Source organism: Lampetra fluviatilis, chromosome 37 (genome assembly GCF_964198595.1).
Source record: "Lampetra fluviatilis chromosome 37, kcLamFluv1.1, whole genome shotgun sequence".
In the NCBI taxonomy this organism is placed as follows: domain Eukaryota; kingdom Metazoa; phylum Chordata; class Hyperoartia; order Petromyzontiformes; family Petromyzontidae; genus Lampetra; species Lampetra fluviatilis.
This window is the reverse complement of record NC_136311.1, coordinates 11,944,390-11,963,161: the sequence shown is the minus strand read 5'-3', so window position 1 is coordinate 11,963,161 and position 18,772 is coordinate 11,944,390. Positions and strand designations below refer to the sequence as shown.

General features: G+C 51.4%; 1 protein-coding gene across 1 annotated transcript in view; it reads left to right on the top strand.

Annotated features, from left to right (window-relative positions):
- The first annotated feature begins 9,639 nt into the window (after positions 1-9,639).
- GCN1 (GCN1 activator of EIF2AK4) overlaps positions 9,640-18,772 on the top strand; it is a 48,406-nt gene continuing 39,273 nt past the window's right edge. Inside the window, 8 exon segments of the mRNA XM_078873883.1 lie at positions 9,640-9,892; positions 11,858-11,960; positions 13,118-13,181; positions 14,298-14,429; positions 14,773-14,881; positions 15,453-15,551; positions 17,337-17,471; positions 18,443-18,511. Of these exon segments, the coding sequence (XP_078730009.1) occupies positions 9,872-9,892; positions 11,858-11,960; positions 13,118-13,181; positions 14,298-14,429; positions 14,773-14,881; positions 15,453-15,551; positions 17,337-17,471; positions 18,443-18,511 (732 nt within the window). The 5' untranslated portion in view covers positions 9,640-9,871.

Here is an 18,772-nt window from a genome sequence, read left to right as displayed (position 1 = left end):
GACTCAAAATAACACGACGTAACACAATTTCTGTTCCTGGGTAGTAAGTGTTATTTCGAAATTGCTTATTCCTAAAAAGTATAGAATTGGCTATTATTCCCCACAAACTTTTATTTTGTGACCAGGACAGTGATATTTTGAAATGTACCTATTTTCAATGAGAAAACGGGCGAATTTGTGTCTTTTCGTTCACATAAAGTCAGCAAAAACAACATATGAATCAAAACTAACCTGTATTTATACTAAAGTAATAAAAAAATAACTACAAAAGATTTAGAAGTGAGTAGTTTTTCGAGATTTACGATTATACTGTAAATCACTTTCACGAATCAGCCCCCAAATGTAGTCTCCCATCATGTTCTCGTTATGTCCTCGGTAGCGCGTTCAAAGTCCAGCATATCCTGGTGGAAGCGCTCGCCTTGCTCCTCCGAGTACGCTCCCATGTTCTCCTTGAATTTATCAAGATGAGCATCAAGGATATGGACTTTGAGGGACATCCTACAGCCCATTGTGCCGTAGTGCTTCACTGTCCTGGCCACAAAAAGCAAAGTTTGTGGGGAATAATAGCCATGTTTCTGGACTTTTGAGACATAAGCAATTAGGAAATAACACTTAATACCCAGGAACAAAAACAGGTTGTTACACAGTGTAATCATCAGAGTCGCTTATGAGAATATAAACACCAAGATACAATTGGTCTCCACACATCTGTCTCTCCGCACCCACAGAGCACGATGTTGTACACATCCCGTCAGCTGCACGCACGCCCTTCTCAGAGTGCCACATTGTTGCAGCATAAGTTCAAGACACGCAAAACCTTGGATCGATTTCGAACCACAATGACTCATCAGCAGTCAGGCCAGCTGATGAGTCACTGAATGGCGAAACCGGTCCAGAGTTGTACTCGTCTTGAATCAATGCCGCTAAGAAGCACTACCAGGACACCCAGCGGCTGATTGGTTGTGTAAAATTGTATTTTTTTTACGTGAATAGATGGATATGTGAAGGTGACTGTTGTCTCATGATTTACTTGTACTAGAAGTGCCGCACGTCGGAGCACACAAACAACAAGATCGGGATGCGAAAATACAATGACAGAAAAACAAGGGAAACGGATACCGCGATGGTAATACGGGGAATGTCTCCATCGTGGAATATCAGAGCATGGCAACCAAACTCTCGCACACGCAGACAGCCCTTAGATCAGCGCGCCTGGGTACGCATGGTACGAAACAAGTCCAACACACACACAGACTGAATAAACACGTCCAACACACACACACAGACTGAATAAACACGTCCAACACACACACACAGACTGAATAAACAAGTCCAACACACACACAGACTGAATAAACAAGTCCAACACACACACACAGACTGAATAAACAAGTCCAACACACACACAGACTGAATAAACAAGTCCAACACACACACAGACTGAATAAACAAGTCCAACACACACACACACAGACTGAATAAACAAGTCCAACACACACACACAGACTGAATAAACAAGTCCAACACACACACACACAGACTGAATAAACAAGTCCAACACACACACACAGACTGAATAAACAAGTCCAACACACACACACAGACTGAATAAACAAGTCCAACACACACACACAGACTGAATAAACACGTCCAACACACACACACACAGACTGAATAAACACGTCCAACACACACACACAGACTGAATAAACACGTCCAACACACACACACAGACTGAATAAACACGTCCAACACACACACACAGACTGAATAAACAAGTCCAACACACACACACACAGACTGAATAAACAAGTCCAACACACACACACAGACTGACTAAACAAGTCCAACACACACACACACAGACTGAATAAACAAGTCCAACACACACACACAGACTGAATAAACAAGTCCAACACACACACACAGACTGAATAAACACGTCCAACACACACACACAGACTGAATAAACAAGTCCAACACACACACAGACTGAATAAACACGTCCAACACACACACACAGACTGAATAAACAAGTCCAACACACACACACAGACTGAATAAACAAGTCCAACACACACACACACACAGACTGAATAAACAGGTCCAACACACACACACAGACTGAATAAACACGTCCAACACACACACACAGACTGAATAAACAAGTCCAACACACACACACAGACTGAATAAACAAGTCCAACACACACACACAGACTGAATAAACAAGTCCAACACACACACACAGACTGAATAAACACGTCCAACACACACACACAGACTGAATAAACAAGTCCAACACACACACACAGACTGAATAAACACGTCCAACACACACACACACAGACTGAATAAACAAGTCCAACACACACACACAGACTGAATAAACAAGTCCAACACACACACACAGACTGAATAAACAAGTCCAACACACACACACAGACTGAATAAACACGTCCAACACACACACACAGACTGAATAAACAAGTCCAGCACACACACACAGACTGAATAAACAAGTCCAACACACACACACAGACTGAATAAACACGTCCAACACACACACACAGACTGACTAAACAAGTCCAACACACACACACAGACTGACTAAACAAGTCCAACACACACACACACAGACTGAATAAACACGTCCAACACACACACACAGACTGAATAAACAGGTCCAACACACACACACAGACTGAATAAACACGTCCAGCACACACACACACACAGACTGAATAAACAGGTCCAACACACACACACAGACTGAATAAACAAGTCCAACACACACACACAGACTGAATAAACAGGTCCAACACACACACACAGACTGAATAAACACGTCCAACACACACACACAGACTGAATAAACACGTCCAGCACACACACACACACAGACTGAATAAACAAGTCCAACACACACACACAGACTGAATAAACACGTCCAGCACACACACACACACAGACTGAATAAACAGGTCCAACACACACACACAGACTGAATAAACACGTCCAACACACACACAGACTGAATAAACAAGTCCAACACACACACACACACAGACTGAATAAACAGGTCCAACACACACACACAGACTGAATAAACACGTCCAACACACACACACACACAGACTGAATAAACAGGTCCAACACACACACACAGACTGAATAAACAAGTCCAACACACACACACAGACTGAATAAACAAGTCCAACACACACACACAGACTGAATAAACAAGTCCAACACACACACACAGACTGAATAAACAAGTCCAACACACACACACAGACTGAATAAACAAGTCCAACACACACACACAGACTGAATAAACACGTCCAACACACACACACACAGACTGAATAAACAAGTCCAACACACACACAGACTGAATAAACACGTCCAACACACACACACAGACTGAATAATCAAGTCCAACACACACACACAGACTGAATAAACAAGTCCAACACACACACACAGACTGAATAAACAAGTCCAACACACACACACAGACTGAATAAACACGTCCAACACACACACACAGACTGAATAAACACGTCCAACACACACACAGACTGAATAAACAAGTCCAACACACACACACAGACTGAATAAACAAGTCCAACACACACACACAGACTGAATAAACAAGTCCAACACACACACACAGACTGAATAAACACGTCCAACACACACACACAGACTGAATAAACAAGTCCAACACACACACACAGACTGAATAAACACGTCCAACACACACACACAGACTGAATAAACAAGTCCAACACACACACACAGACTGAATAAACAAGTCCAACACACACACACAGACTGAATAAACAAGTCCAACACACACACACAGACTGAATAAACAAGTCCAACACACACACACAGACTGAATAAACACGTCCAACACACACACACAGACTGAATAAACACGTCCAACACACACACACAGACTGAATAAACAAGTCCAACACACACACACAGACTGAATAAACAAGTCCAACACACACACACAGACTGAATAAACAAGTCCAACACACACACACAGACTGAATAAACAAGTCCAACACACACACACAGACTGAATAAACAAGTCCAACACACACACACAGACTGAATAAACACGTCCAACACACACACACAGACTGAATAAACAAGTCCAACACACACACACAGACTGAATAAACAAGTCCAACACACACACACAGACTGAATAAACAAGTCCAACACACACACACAGACTGAATAAACACGTCCAACACACACACACAGACTGAATAAACAAGTCCAACACACACACAGACTGAATAAACAAGTCCAACACACACACACAGACTGAATAAACAAGTCCAACACACACACACAGACTGAATAAACACGTCCAACACACACACACAGACTGAATAAACAAGTCCAACACACACACAGACTGAATAAACACGTCCAACACACACACACACCGACTGAATAAACAAGTCCAACACACACACACAGACTGAATAAACACGTCCAACACACACACACACAGACTGAATAAACACGTCCAACACACACACACAGACTGAATAAACAAGTCCAACACACACACACAGACTGAATAAACAAGTCCAACACACACACAGACTGAATAAACAAGTCCAACACACACACACAGACTGAATAAACAAGTCCAACACACACACACAGACTGAATAAACACGTCCAACACACACACACAGACTGAATAAACAAGTCCAACACACACACACAGACTGAATAAACAAGTCCAACACACACACACAGACTGAATAAACAAGTCCAACACACACACAGACTGAATAAACAAGTCCAACACACACACACAGACTGAATAAACACGTCCAACACACACACAGACTGAATAAACAAGTCCAACACACACACACAGACTGAATAAACAAGTCCAACACACACACACAGACTGAATAAACAAGTCCAACACACACACACAGACTGAATAAACACGTCCAACACACACACACAGACTGAATAAACAAGTCCAACACACACACACAGACTGAATAAACACGTCCAACACACACACAGACTGAATAAACAAGTCCAACACACACACACAGACTGAATAAACAAGTCCAACACACACACACAGACTGAATAAACAAGTCCAACACACACACACAGACTGAATAAACACGTCCAACACACACACAGACTGAATAAACAAGTCCAACACACACACACAGACTGAATAAACAAGTCCAACACACACACACAGACTGAATAAACAAGTCCAACACACACACACAGACTGAATAAACACGTCCAACACACACACACAGACTGACTAAACACGTCCAACACACACACACAGACTGAATAAACAAGTCCAACACACACACACAGACTGAATAAACAAGTCCAACACACACACACAGACTGAATAAACAAGTCCAACACACACACACACAGACTGAATAAACACGTCCAACACACACACACAGACTGAATAAACAAGTCCAACACACACACACAGACTGAATAAACACGTCCAACACACACACACAGACTGAATAAACAAGTCCAACACACACACACAGACTGAATAAACAAGTCCAACACACACACACAGACTGAATAAACAAGTCCAACACACACACACAGACTGAATAAACAAGTCCAACACACACACACACAGACTGAATAAACACGTCCAACACACACACACAGACTGAATAAACAAGTCCAACACACACACACAGACTGAATAAACACGTCCAACACACACACACAGACTGAATAAACAAGTCCAACACACACACACAGACTGAATAAACAAGTCCAACACACACACAGACTGAATAAACACGTCCAACACACACACACAGACTGAATAAACAAGTCCAACACACACACACAGACTGAATAAACAAGTCCAACACACACACACAGACTGAATAAACAAGTCCAACACACACACACACAGACTGAATAAACACGTCCAACACACACACACAGACTGAATAAACAAGTCCAACACACACACACAGACTGAATAAACACGTCCAACACACACACAGACTGAATAAACACGTCCAACACACACACACAGACTGAATAAACAAGTCCAACACACACACACACAGACTGAATAAACACGTCCAACACACACACACACAGACTGAATAAACACGTCCAACACACACACACAGACTGAATAAACAAGTCCAACACACACACACAGACTGAATAAACAAGTCCAACACACACACACAGACTGAATAAACAAGTCCAACACACACACACAGACTGAATAAACAAGTCCAACACACACACACAGACTGAATAAACAAGTCCAACACACACACACAGACTGAATAAACAAGTCCAACACACACACACAGACTGAATAAACACGTCCAACACACACACACACAGACTGAATAAACACGTCCAACACACACACACAGACTGAATAAACAAGTCCAACACACACACACAGACTGAATAAACAAGTCCAACACACACACACAGACTGAATAAACAAGTCCAACACACACACAGACTGAATAAACAAGTCCAACACACACACACAGACTGAATAAACAAGTCCAACACACACACACAGACTGAATAAACAAGTCCAACACACACACACAGACTGAATAAACAAGTCCAACACACACACACAGACTGAATAAACAAGTCCAACACACACACACAGATTGAATAAACAAGTCCAACACACACACACAGACTGAATAAACAAGTCCAACACACACACACAGACTGAATAAACACGTCCAACACACACACACAGACTGAATAAACAAGTCCAACACACACACACAGACTGACTGGGCAATTCGCCACCTTTCAAAAGCACCACCCCACACCCGCACATCTCCCGCAGCACAGCACGGGGGGTCGATCACCACCAAACTGTGCAGCATCCTGCACAGGAGCGGTGCCAAACAGAGACAAAGATCCCCCGTGTAGCCTAACAGACTGTTGGGGCAAGTGCGGTTAGCGAGTAGAGCATATTAAGGCCGGCACGGCACACGAGGGGGTGGGTGGCCAACACCACGCCTGGCCGCCTTTGTCTCCCCAGTGGCGATATTTACTGCACACTGCGCCAGGTACTTATTTGAGGCTGAGTCAACCTAGGGGAGGTCCAGAATCGGTTCAAATATTCGCCACTGGTTACTGGTCTTGAGCGAGGTGTGTGGCATAGCTCCACACCGAATGTCACCTGACCTACACACACACAAACAAGACAAAGATCGCCCGTGTAGCCTGAACAGACTGTCGGGGCAAGTGCTGTTAGCGAGTCGTCGTAGCACCGACACGCGCCCACAGGCAAGTGTCACTGACACGGCAACGCAGCAGTGTCGAGACGGTGCCAGACTCACCGGAGCTGCCTCGCGAAGAGCCACGGTCGTCGTGGACACGCAAGGAGATTATCAACTTAAATCCATCAAATCCGGAGCTGTGAGGAAGCTTTCTACAGCCTGACAAAGACAAAGATCCCCCGTGTAGCCTTTACAGGCTGTTGGGGCAAGTGCGGTTAGCGAGTAGCGAGTATGAAGGTCGACACGACACACGAGGGGGTGGGTGGCCAGCACCACGCCCGGCCGCCTTTGTCTCTCCAGTGTCGATGTTTATACATCGCACCAGGTACTAATTTGAGGCTGAGTTGACCTAGGGGAGGGCCAGGACCGATATAGATAATCATCGTCTCTGGCCGTGAGCCAACATACACCCATACAACAACAACAACAACAACCCACCTTCACACAACAACAACAACCCACCTTCACACAACAACAACAACAACCCACCTTCACACAACAACAACCCACCAGCATCTACAACCCCCTCACCTCAATCATCCCAGCCAGGCCAGTCCTGCACACACGTGTGCGGTCTGCGTGTGTGTGTACATATAACATGTGTGTGGGGTGTGTGTACATGTAACATGTGTGTGGGGTGTGTGTACATATAACATGTGTGTGGGGTGTGTGTACATGTAACATGTGTGTGGGGTGTGTGTACATGTAACATGTGTGTGGGGGGTGTGTGTACATGTAACATGTGTGTGGGGGGTGTGTACATGTAACACGTACGTGGTGTGTGTTTGACATCAAATATATCACACGGATCGCGCGCTGTGCTGTGAACCCGGCGACCCGAGTTCGATTCCCGCTCACGGACAATACCGGTGAGGATTCATTATCTGAACAGGTCATGGGCCTCCCCTAGGTCAACTCAGCCTCAAGTGAGTACCTGGTGTTGTGTAAACATCGCCACTGGGGAGACAAAGGCGGTCGAGCGTGGTGTTGGCCACCCACCCCATCATAGGTGCTGCTACTCGCTAACAGCGCTTTTCCCAAGTCTGTTAAAGCCCGCACGGGGCAGAGTTTAGTGTGTGTGCATACAACACACACACACTTTTACATCTGTATTGAAAGCTAATTTCTGTAGAACAGCTTTTCGTGTTTAGTTTGTTGTCCTTCCCCCGCACATCCGATTAGGCAAATGCACAGGTACAGTGGAATGAGAGGTGAGAAATGCAGACGCGATCGAGATGAGCGAGGTTAATTGTTAATTAGCTCATCGTGTTCATTAAATTGAATTCGAGTTGATATTGAATGCACCTCAATAAGTTCGTTAATTCGGGAACCCTTGAGCCCCTCGGGACATGACGCTTTGCTCGCTTTGCTTGAGCCCAGCGCCACCTGCCGGTTCTGCCGGGAATGCCGCTTGGTGTTGACGCGCGGGGTGCAACACAGAGCCCCCCCCCCCACGCTGGCCAGGAGATGTCGACCACCTCGCCCGGTGCGCAGGAGGTCGTGGGCTCGATCCCGACCCTGACGCCGCCTGCTGCTGCTGCTGCTGCTGTTCTGTGTTTGCGTCTCTCTCGCTCTCTCTCTTGCCGTGGGCGCGTGGATCTTTCTCCAGGTCCTCTGGGTTTCCCCTCCACATTCAGAATCAACACCAGCACGCGTTTAGGGGCCGTCCATAAATGACGTCACGCACCTAGGGGGGGGGGGGGTTAGACATTTGTGACGATGTGTGACGAGGGGGGGGGGGTTGAGAAATGTGACGTCACATCAAAATGCGCAACTTTAAATGAATATAGACAACACGTTCTACTTAATCAAATATACTTTTTGATAAATGTTTCCTCCTACAACATCAGAGTGCAGCGCCACATTAAATACGCACTACAATGACAATAGTTTAAAGTGATTTGAAGCATGTTTTATTTTCAAAATTGAAATATTTTTTTGGGGGGGGGCAGAGCTTTGTGACGTCATATTTGAGGGTCTGACTTTTTGTGACGCCGTGTGACGAGGGGGGGGGGTCAAAAATCGTCTAAAAATGCGTGACGTCATTTATGGACGGCCCCTTAGAGTATTTGGCTTCTGCTATGAATGTCTCCGTGAGCTTTCATCAGTGATGGGTTGAGGGACGTAATTCGGTTTGTGACGACATAGTTGCGAAACGACGTCACCAGGGGAGGTCCTGGCGCTGTACAGTGCGTCACGTGGCTTTGTCTACCCCGTACAAAGATGGCGGCGGCGGCCCGTGTCGAGTCGGGCGCGGGTCGCGCGGCGATGACGCGGCGCGCCGTGGAGGCGCGTGGAGGAGGAGGCAGTCCCCGGCACGTGGTCGCAGAGGCTCTCCGGGCCACGCCGCTTCGAGGCCTACGGCTCCTACTCCTCCTCTCACCTCCACGCGGCCACAGCCGCCACTGCTGCTGCTGACACCACCACCACCACCACCCCCTGATTTAGCAACTCGCTTTAAACATTTCTGCTGTTAAAGAGGCTCCTGCCCCCCCCCCCTTCCTCCAGCTGCGCGGTTGGACAGAGACATGAGCATGGCAGACCCACAGGTCTCTGTTTCAGTTGTGGCGCTGCTGCTGCTGCTGCGACGCCTTGCTTGCCGTGATGGTGGTGGTGATTGTTGGAGTGCTGGTGGTGGTGATAGTTGGAGTGGTGGTGGTGATTGTTGGAGTGCTGGTGGTGATTGTTGTTGGAGTGCTGGTGGTGATTGTTGTTGGAGTGCTGGTGGTGGTGGTGATTGTTGAAGTGCTGGTGGTGATGGTGATGATTGTTGGAGTGCTGGTGGTGATGGTGGTGATTGTTGGAGTGCTGGTGGTGGTGATTGTTGGAGTGCTGGTGGTGATGGTGGTGATTGTTGGAGTGCTGGTGGTGATTATTGGAGTGCTGGTGGTGATGGGGAATGTGATGCTGCTGCTGGTGGTGAGGTGGTCGTTATGGTGGTAATGTTTTTAGGTGCTTGCTAACATAACTTTCCCCAACAGTTTGTTAGGGCTATACGGGGGATCTTTGTCTTTTGTGATGTTTTTGGTGGCGATAGGGAACGTGATGGTGAGGGGGATGGTGATGATGGTAGTGGTGGTTATGGAGAATACGATGGTGGTGATGGTACTGGTGGTGATGGTACTGGTGGTGATGGTACTGGTGGAGAGAGGAATCGGTGGTGGTGGTAGTGGTGATGAGGATGGTAGTGGTGATGGGGTTGGTGGCGGGGAATATCACGGTGGTGATGGTATTGGTGGTGGTGATTATTACCGTGGTGAGGAGAATCGTGGTGGTGGTGATCATCGTGAGCATGATGGTGATCATGGACGTGGTTGAAAATGATGATGGTGGTGATACTACTGCTGATGAGAGGAATCTTGAGAGTGGTGTGAATGGTGATGTTGAGGATTACGGCAATGGTGATAATGATAGGAATGGTCCTACTGGTGGTGTGGATGCCGCTGGTGATAATGGAGGTTGGTGGTGATGTTGGCACTGGTTGTGAGGGGGATTGTGGTGATGTGGGACTGGACTTGCCAATGACTGGTACCAGCGGTGTCAAGATCGGCCTCTGTGGAGGAGGAGGCTCGTGAAGGACGCTGCTGGGCAGTTGGAGGCAGTCACCCTCCAGCAACAGCGGAGGGCGGAGGAGCGACGCTCACAACAACGAGCGGAGCGCCGGGTGGCTAAAGCGCAGAAAGTTGGCACAGTAGGGGGCACAGGAGGTGCATCAGCCAGGAGTGGTCTCAGTCAACCCATGGCACCTGGTTGCCTCAGTGCACCTAGCCTGGTACAAGCGCCGTAGTGACGTCGCCGCCACTTAGTGGCGAATGGCGGCTATTGGTGTTGGTAGTGAGTGATGATTGGCAATGGTCATGTTTAGCGTCATGGTGGTGGTAACCTTGTGGTGGTGGTGGTGGGTATAAAGGTAACGCTGGGGATTCAGTCAATGGTGCTGCTGGTGATGGTTATGGTGTTTGGGATTGTTGTGATGGGAGTGGTTGTGATGATGATGATGGTGTTGTTAATGATGGGGTGATGGAGGTAAGGATGTTCGTGAAGACGATAATGGTGATTTTGGTCGCGATCGTGGTAATGGAGACTGGTTATGAGGTTGGTGGTGATGGTGATCATGAGGATTCTGGTGGGGGTCGAGGTGGTGGTGATGTATTGAGGATGTTGATGTTGAAAGATGGAAGTATCGTAGTGCTCGACCAAACCTCGCCAACCGAGTTTGAGTCCCGCTCAAGGCCACCAACGCCAGTGACGATTATCTGAACCGGCGCTGGCCCTCCCCTAGGTCGACTAGGCCTCATGAGTACCTGGTGCGGTGTGTAGTAAACATCGCCACTGGGGAGACAAAGGCGGCCGGGCGTGGTGCTGGCCACCCACCCCCTCGTGTGCCGCCCCGGTGCTCATTAACAGCACTTGCCCCAAAAGTCGGTCCGGCCTTCACGGGGGATCTTCGTGTTTGTTGGTCGCGATGGAGCGAGTGGCGTCAGTGACGCTCCCCTCTGTCCGTGTGCCTGCAGGGCGTGGAGGCGGTGAGGAGGCTCGCGTCCCGCGTGACCAGCTCCAGCGTGCGGGACCGGGAGGCCACATTCACCGAGCTGAGACCCTCCCTGTGCAACGCCGGTGTGTGTGTGGGGTGTGTGTGGGGTGTGGGGTGTGTGTGTGGGGTGTGGGGTGTGTGTGTGGGGTGTGTGTGTGGGGTGTGTGTGTGGGGTGTGTGTGTGGGGTGTGTGTGTGGGGTGTGGGTGGTGTGTGTGGGGTGTGTGTGTGTGTGGGACGGGTAGCGCATTCACCACTTGTTGTGGAGGTTTGTGGTTTGAATCGGGGTCGCCCTCGTTTTTTATCACAAGTGTATTAAACATTAAACACGAGACGTCTGATTCAAAGCGGACGTTAAAAATCTCTGGAAGCGTCATCCCAATCGAGTCGGCCATGGCTGTGATGGAGTCGTGGTCCAGATCTTTTAAGACTAAAAAGTTACACCGCGAAAAATTACTCACTTGAGATTAGACAGCAGTGCCTTCGTGGTAGCCCTGCGCTGTATGAATGGCACAAATATGGGATGTACTAAATTCTAATAAGTTATTATAACTGCAAAGCACAGGCGAATGGTGTGTACCTTGGACAGCTCACGAAAGCAGGCCGGAATGAAAACGATGACATTAAGAGATGGATCAGATGAGATTGAAATGCTTATGGAAAGATAATATTGATATTCAAAAGCAACGTAGAGGTGAGCCTAGAGAAAGGAGAGTTGCTAATCCACGTGTACCACCTGCTATGATGTACGGATCGGAAACGTGTACATTAAAAAAGATAATGGAACAAAAACTGGAAAGTGCTCAAAGAAGCAAGGGTGGTCGCCTGCTTGCATTGAGAGAAGGAGAGAGGAGCACGTGGGCTCACGAGCGTACGCAGGTTACAGACATCCGGCAACACGTCGCTCGGTGGGGTGATGATGACCCAGCCTCTACCCCTAACTCTCGAGCCATGAACTATAACTCTTACCCATGACTCTTACCTCTAACCACTTACTGTAACCACTAGCCATAACCCTACTAACTCTAACCCCAAACCCTAAACCCTTTTCCCAACTCTAACCCATTACACTAATCGCTAACCCTACTCCTAACTCTAACCCCAAATTCAAAACTCAACCTCTGCACATGATTCTAACCCCTACTATCCCATGCCCGTAACCCCAAACTTTAATCCCTAACTATAATCCCTAACTCTAACCCATGTCCCTAACTCTAACCCATACCCTCGTGTGTGTGCAGGGCTGCCCGAAGCGGCTGTCAAGGCTGTGTGCCGGCTGATGTGCATGACTCTGCAGCGCTACAGGTACCGCCCTTGCCCCCACTCGGAGTGTCCCCAACGCCAACTGCAGCCTGCTGTAGTTGCGTGTGTGGGTGTATGGGGAGCGGCAGTGCAGTGGTTAGCTCGTGGAACTACAAATCCAGCAACCAGGGTTCGATTCCTGCTTGCAGCCAATACCAGTGACGAGAATCTGAGCCGGTCCTGGGCTGGAGATCTTGCTGGCCGCACCATCCCCTTGGGTACCGTGCAGGCCTTGAGACTTGGCCCATGGCGACCTTTGTGTGTGTGTGTGTACGTGGGGAGTGGTGGTATAGCGGTTAGCACTGCACTGCATTATGGACCTGGAGACCTGGGTTCGATGGATGGCCAAAGCAAACATCAGTGGCAAGTAATACCTGAATGGATCCTGGACCTCCCCTAGGTCGACTTAGCCTTAAATAAATAACTGTTGGAATGTGTGAAAACATCAGCACTCGGGTAGACAAGCAACCGGGTACGATGCCAGACATACAACCCCCTCATCCCATCCCAAAACGCGTGTATCTTCCCGTCACGCGTGTGCCAGGTCCGTTACACGTGTGCCGCTCCCACCACGCGTGTCCCATCTCGCCACGCGTGTCCCATCTCGCCACGCGTGTCCCATCTCGCCACGCGTGTCCCATCTCGCCACGCTTGTCCCATCTCGCCACGCTTGTCCCATCTCGCCACGCGTGTCCCATCTCGCCACGCTTGTCCCATCTCGCCACGCGTGTCCCATCTCGCCACGCGTGTCCCATCTCGCCACGCTTGTCCCATCTCGCCACGCGTGTCCCATCTCGCCACGCGTGTCCCATCTCGCCACGCGTGTCCCATCTCGCCACGCGTGTCCCATCTCGCCACGCGTGTCCCATCTCGCCACGCGTGTCCCATCTCGCCACGCGTGTCCCATCTCGCCACGCGTGTCCCATCTCGCCACGCGTGTGCCGTCCCATCCGTTTGTCGCACGTCTGCCATCCTGTCGCGCGTGTACCATGCCTTCCCATCCCGTCGCGCTTGTGCCAACGTATCCGTCCGTCGCGCGTGTGCCGCTCCCGTCGCGCGTGTGCCGCTCCCGTCACGTGACGCGTGTGCCGCTCCCGTCACCCATTTGCGCATCTCCAGGGATGCAGCGTCGCGCCGGGCGGTGCGCGAGACCCTGCGCGTGCTGGCCGAGGCGTATCCCGCCGCCACGGCGCGTGCTCTGCCTCCGCTGCTGCCCCAGGCGGCCCTCGTCTCCAAGGGCAGCGGTCCCACGTGAGTGCCGTCCGCCGGGGTCAAAGGTCATTGCTGCGCCCCCACGGTTCGGACGGCCAGAGGGACACTTGGACTCGTCTCGGCGTGATACATATCATGTAAACACCAACACGCCGGCAGCCGGGCCAACCTACTTACTGTGCTGCCACCTTGCATTGGTGTGGTGTTACTTGCTGCCTGGAGGGGTTACGGGGGGGGGAGAAGGTCAGGGGATGAGGTCAGGGGATGAGTGGGATGGGGATGCAGGGAAGAGGTCATGGAATTTGGCGACGATTCTCCACGAGGATTCCTCACGCTACACAGCCAGGTGTCGCCGTTCATGGCTGCCGCGTGGCCCCCGCAGGAAGTGCAGCAGTGCGGCGGCGGCGGAGGCGGTGGCGTGGACCTGCACGCTGGCACGGGCGGCGTTCTCCTCGCCCGACTCCCAGGAGGGCGAGGCCTGGAAACAGCTGGTGAGGGGCGACGCACTCGCCGCAGCACACGGTCACCGCAGAAGAAGCACTCCTCGCTGCCAGCGCTATGAATCGATGGTTACCCGACTGCACATGACGACGATGCACTCGTGCTACTGGCGCTCTACAAAAGACATGATCCCCCGTGTAGCCGTAACAGACTGTTGGGGCAAGGGCTTTTAGGGAGTGGCACCTATGAAGGCCGGCACGGCACACGAAGGGGATGGTGGCCAGCACCACGCCCGACCGCCTTTGTCTCCCTAGTGGTGATGTTTACGCACCGCACCAGGTACTTATTTGACGATGAATCGACCTAGGGGAGGCCTGGGACCAGCTCATATAATCGTTACAGGTGTTGGCCGTGAGCGGAAATCGAACTCGGGTCACCGGTTTCGAAGTGCAGCTCGCTAACCACTGCACCACCTATCTGCAAACGAACACTGCACACCCACACTGACACCATGACAAGCACTGGCACTCACTGTACGCTTTAAGGAAGGTCTTGTGGGGATCACGTGAAGGTGGTCTTCCCTCTGGTCGAGTCATCGTGCCGTCTCCCCCTGCGGTGCAGGTGGAGGTGCAGGGCGTGCTGCTCACCGAGGCGCTAGGAAGTCCGCGTCGGAGCGTCCGGGACTCCGTCGGCAAGAAGCTCGTGCGGCTCTGGACCGAGGTACGGGTGCTGCTGCTGTGCCGGGCCGTGGGCCGGAGCCGATTCATCGACTCAATGATTGCCAGGGCCCCATCCTGCCTCCCGTAGGCAGTGAGCGTGCACTGCGCTACGAGCCCGGCGACCCGAGTTCGATTCTCGCTCACGGCCAACATCGGTAACAATTATCTGAGCTGGTCCTGGGCCTCACCTAGGTCGATTCATTGTCAAATGAGTACCTGGTGCGGTGCGTAAACATCACCACTAGGGAGACAAAGGCGGTCGGGCGTGGTGTTGGCCACCCACCCCCTCGTGTACCGTGCTGGCCTTCGTCGGTGCTCGCTAACAGCACTTGCCCCAAGTTTGTTCAGGCTATACGGGGGTCCTTTGTGCGTGAGTGAATCATCTGCCAGTCACGTCAGTTATTCCATAACACCTCTGGGTCTGTCCTGTGACTTGTTGATGGTGAGCATTCTACACTTCACGTGGCCTCAACGTGCACCTAGCCTGGCACAAGTGCCGTGGGGATGTCACCGCTACTTGGTGTCGAAAGCTTGTTGTGGTGCGAGTGCGTGTCGGTACGTGCTTGTGTGGGGAGCAGTGGCGCAGTGGTTAGTACAAACCTGGCCACCCCAAGTTCAATTCCTGGTTACAGCCAATATTCCTAACCGGTCGTGGGCCTCCCTTGGGTGAACTCCTATAAGTGAGTAACTACCTGGTGCGTCGCACAAAACATCTACACTGCGGGTAACAAAAGCGATGGCCATGCCACCTCCTTGCTGGCCTCCAAAGGTGCTCGCTAACAGGGCCTGCACCAGTTAACGCGGGTGATATTTATCTTTGTGCGTGTCTCGGCGTGTGTCTCTGCGTGTCTCGGCGTGTGTCTCTGCGTGCGTCTGCGTGTCTCTGCGTGTCTCTGCGTGCGTCTGCGTGCCTCTGCGTGTCTCTGCGTGCGTCTGCGTGTCTCTGCGTGTCTCTGCGTGCGTCTGCGTGTCTCTGCGTGTCTCTGCGTGTCTCTGCGTGTCTCTGCGTGCGTCTGCGTGTCTCTGCGTGCGTCTGCGTGCCTCTGCGTGTCTCTGCGTGTCTCTGCGTGCGTCTGCGTGCATCTGCGTGTCTCTGCGTGCGTCTGCGTGCCTCTGCGTGCGTCTGCGTGCGTCTGCGTGTCTCTGCGTGCGTCTGCGTGTCTCTGCGTGTCTCTGCGTGCGTCTGCGTGTCTCTGCGTGCGTCTGCGTGCGTCTGCGTGCGTCTGCGTGCGTCTGCGTGCGTCTGCGTGTCTCTGCGTGTCTCTGCGTGCGTCTGCGTGTCTCTGCGTGTCTCTGCGTGCGTCTGCGTGTCTCTGCATGTCTCTGCGTGCGTCTGCGTGTCTCTGCGTGTCTCTGCGTGCGTCTGCGTGCGTCTGCGTGCGTCTGCGTGTCTCGGCGTGTCTCTGCGTGCGTCTGCGTGTCTCTGCGTGCGTCTGCGTGCCTCTGCGTGTCTCTGCGTGTCTCTGCGTGCGTCTGCGTGCCTCTGCGTGCGTCTGCGTGCGTCTGCGTGTCTCTGCGTGCGTCTGCGTGTCTCTGCGTGTCTCTGCGTGCGTCTGCGTGTCTCTGCGTGCGTCTGCGTGCGTCTGCGTGCGTCTGCGTGCGTCTGCGTGTCTCTGCGTGTCTCTGCGTGCGTCTGCGTGTCTCTGCGTGTCTCTGCGTGCGTCTGCGTGTCTCTGCATGTCTCTGCGTGCGTCTGCGTGTCTCTGCGTGTCTCTGCGTGCGTCTGCGTGCGTCTGCGTGCGTCTGCGTGTCTCGGCGTGTCTCTGCGTGCGTCTGCGTGGCCTAGCTGCCCGCGCTGGTGGAGCGCTACATGAGCACCCTGCTGTCTGGAGATGCCGGTGCCAGCAGCCTGTGTCTCGTCGGTGCCCTGGTGGAGCACTGCTGCAAAACGGGCCACACCAGCACGGTCGACGGGCACAAGGTGTGCCCAGCTCGTCTGCGTCCAGCTCGTCCGTCCATTCACCCACTCGGCCTCTCACCCGCCTGCCCGCCCGCTCGCTCGGCCGCCCATCCAACCCCCTCCCGCTCGTCCCCTCTCTCACCTAGTAACCCGCACGCTCGCTCGCCCTCCGCCAATCAGTGGGCTAAGTAAGTGGTTGAGTAGTAGACGGGAGAGGGCGGGCGAGCGAATTGTTGTAGGTGGTTGAGTGGTCGTAGCTTCTATGGCCGTCTGGAACACTCTTCCTTCCGATATTAGAAAGCCAATGGAGCCATGCAATTTTACATCTAGATTGAAAACTCATATCTTCAGACCTTTTTGTGTTTAGTGTGTTGTTCTTCCCCTGCACCTCAGATGAGTATGGTTGGTTACGTGCGGGAAGAGGTTCAACATACATACGATACAACACCGTTACATACACGAGAGGGAGTGGTTGAGTGGTGCCGACCAGAGGAGTCGGCCCAGCGTGGGGACTGCATCCTGGAGCGGTGGTTCCAGTCCTGTGGTACGCATACCCTCACGGTGCCTGTGAGCTCTCTAGGGGGATACACATCACCTCTCTAGGGGGTACCCGTGGCACCTCTCGGGAGTACCCGTGACCTTTAGGGGGTACCCGTGACCTCTGGGAGGTATGTGTCACCTCACTAGGGGGCACCCGTGACCTCTGGGAGGTAAATGTGACCTCTGGGGGTTCCCGGTGACCTCCCCAGGGGGTAACCGTTTGTGCACAAGCGATTTATATTAAAGTTCTATACTTATCTGTAGTATGTATTGTAGAGAACCCGTGCCCTTGATTTCCTGCTGGGGCAGTTCTCTCGCTTGGCATCCACGCGCCGTGCCGCCTTCACAGGTGCTGCTCACCAACAGCACTTGCCCCAACAGCCTGCTAAAGGCTACACGGGGGAACTTTTTCTCTGTGTGTGACGATACTTCTGCTGATGCTTCTGCTTCAGGCTCAAATGATCGACCTCTTCATCAAGGCTTCCTTCCTCGGCAAATCGAAGCCTTCCGCCCACGTGTTGGTGAGCTCCTGTGTGTGTGTGTGAGGAAGCTCGTGAAGGAGGCTACTGGGTATTTGGAGGCAGTCGCTCTCCAACAACAGGAGGGCAGAGGGAGCGATGCTCGCAACAACAAGTGGAGCGCCAGGCAGATAAATACAGCGAGTTGGCACAGTAGGGGGGGGCACAGCTGGTTCATCTGCCAGCCATCTTAGTCGGTCAACCCACGGCACCTGGGTCTGTCCCGTGACCTGTCAGCGAGCCTTCGACACTTCACGTGGCCTC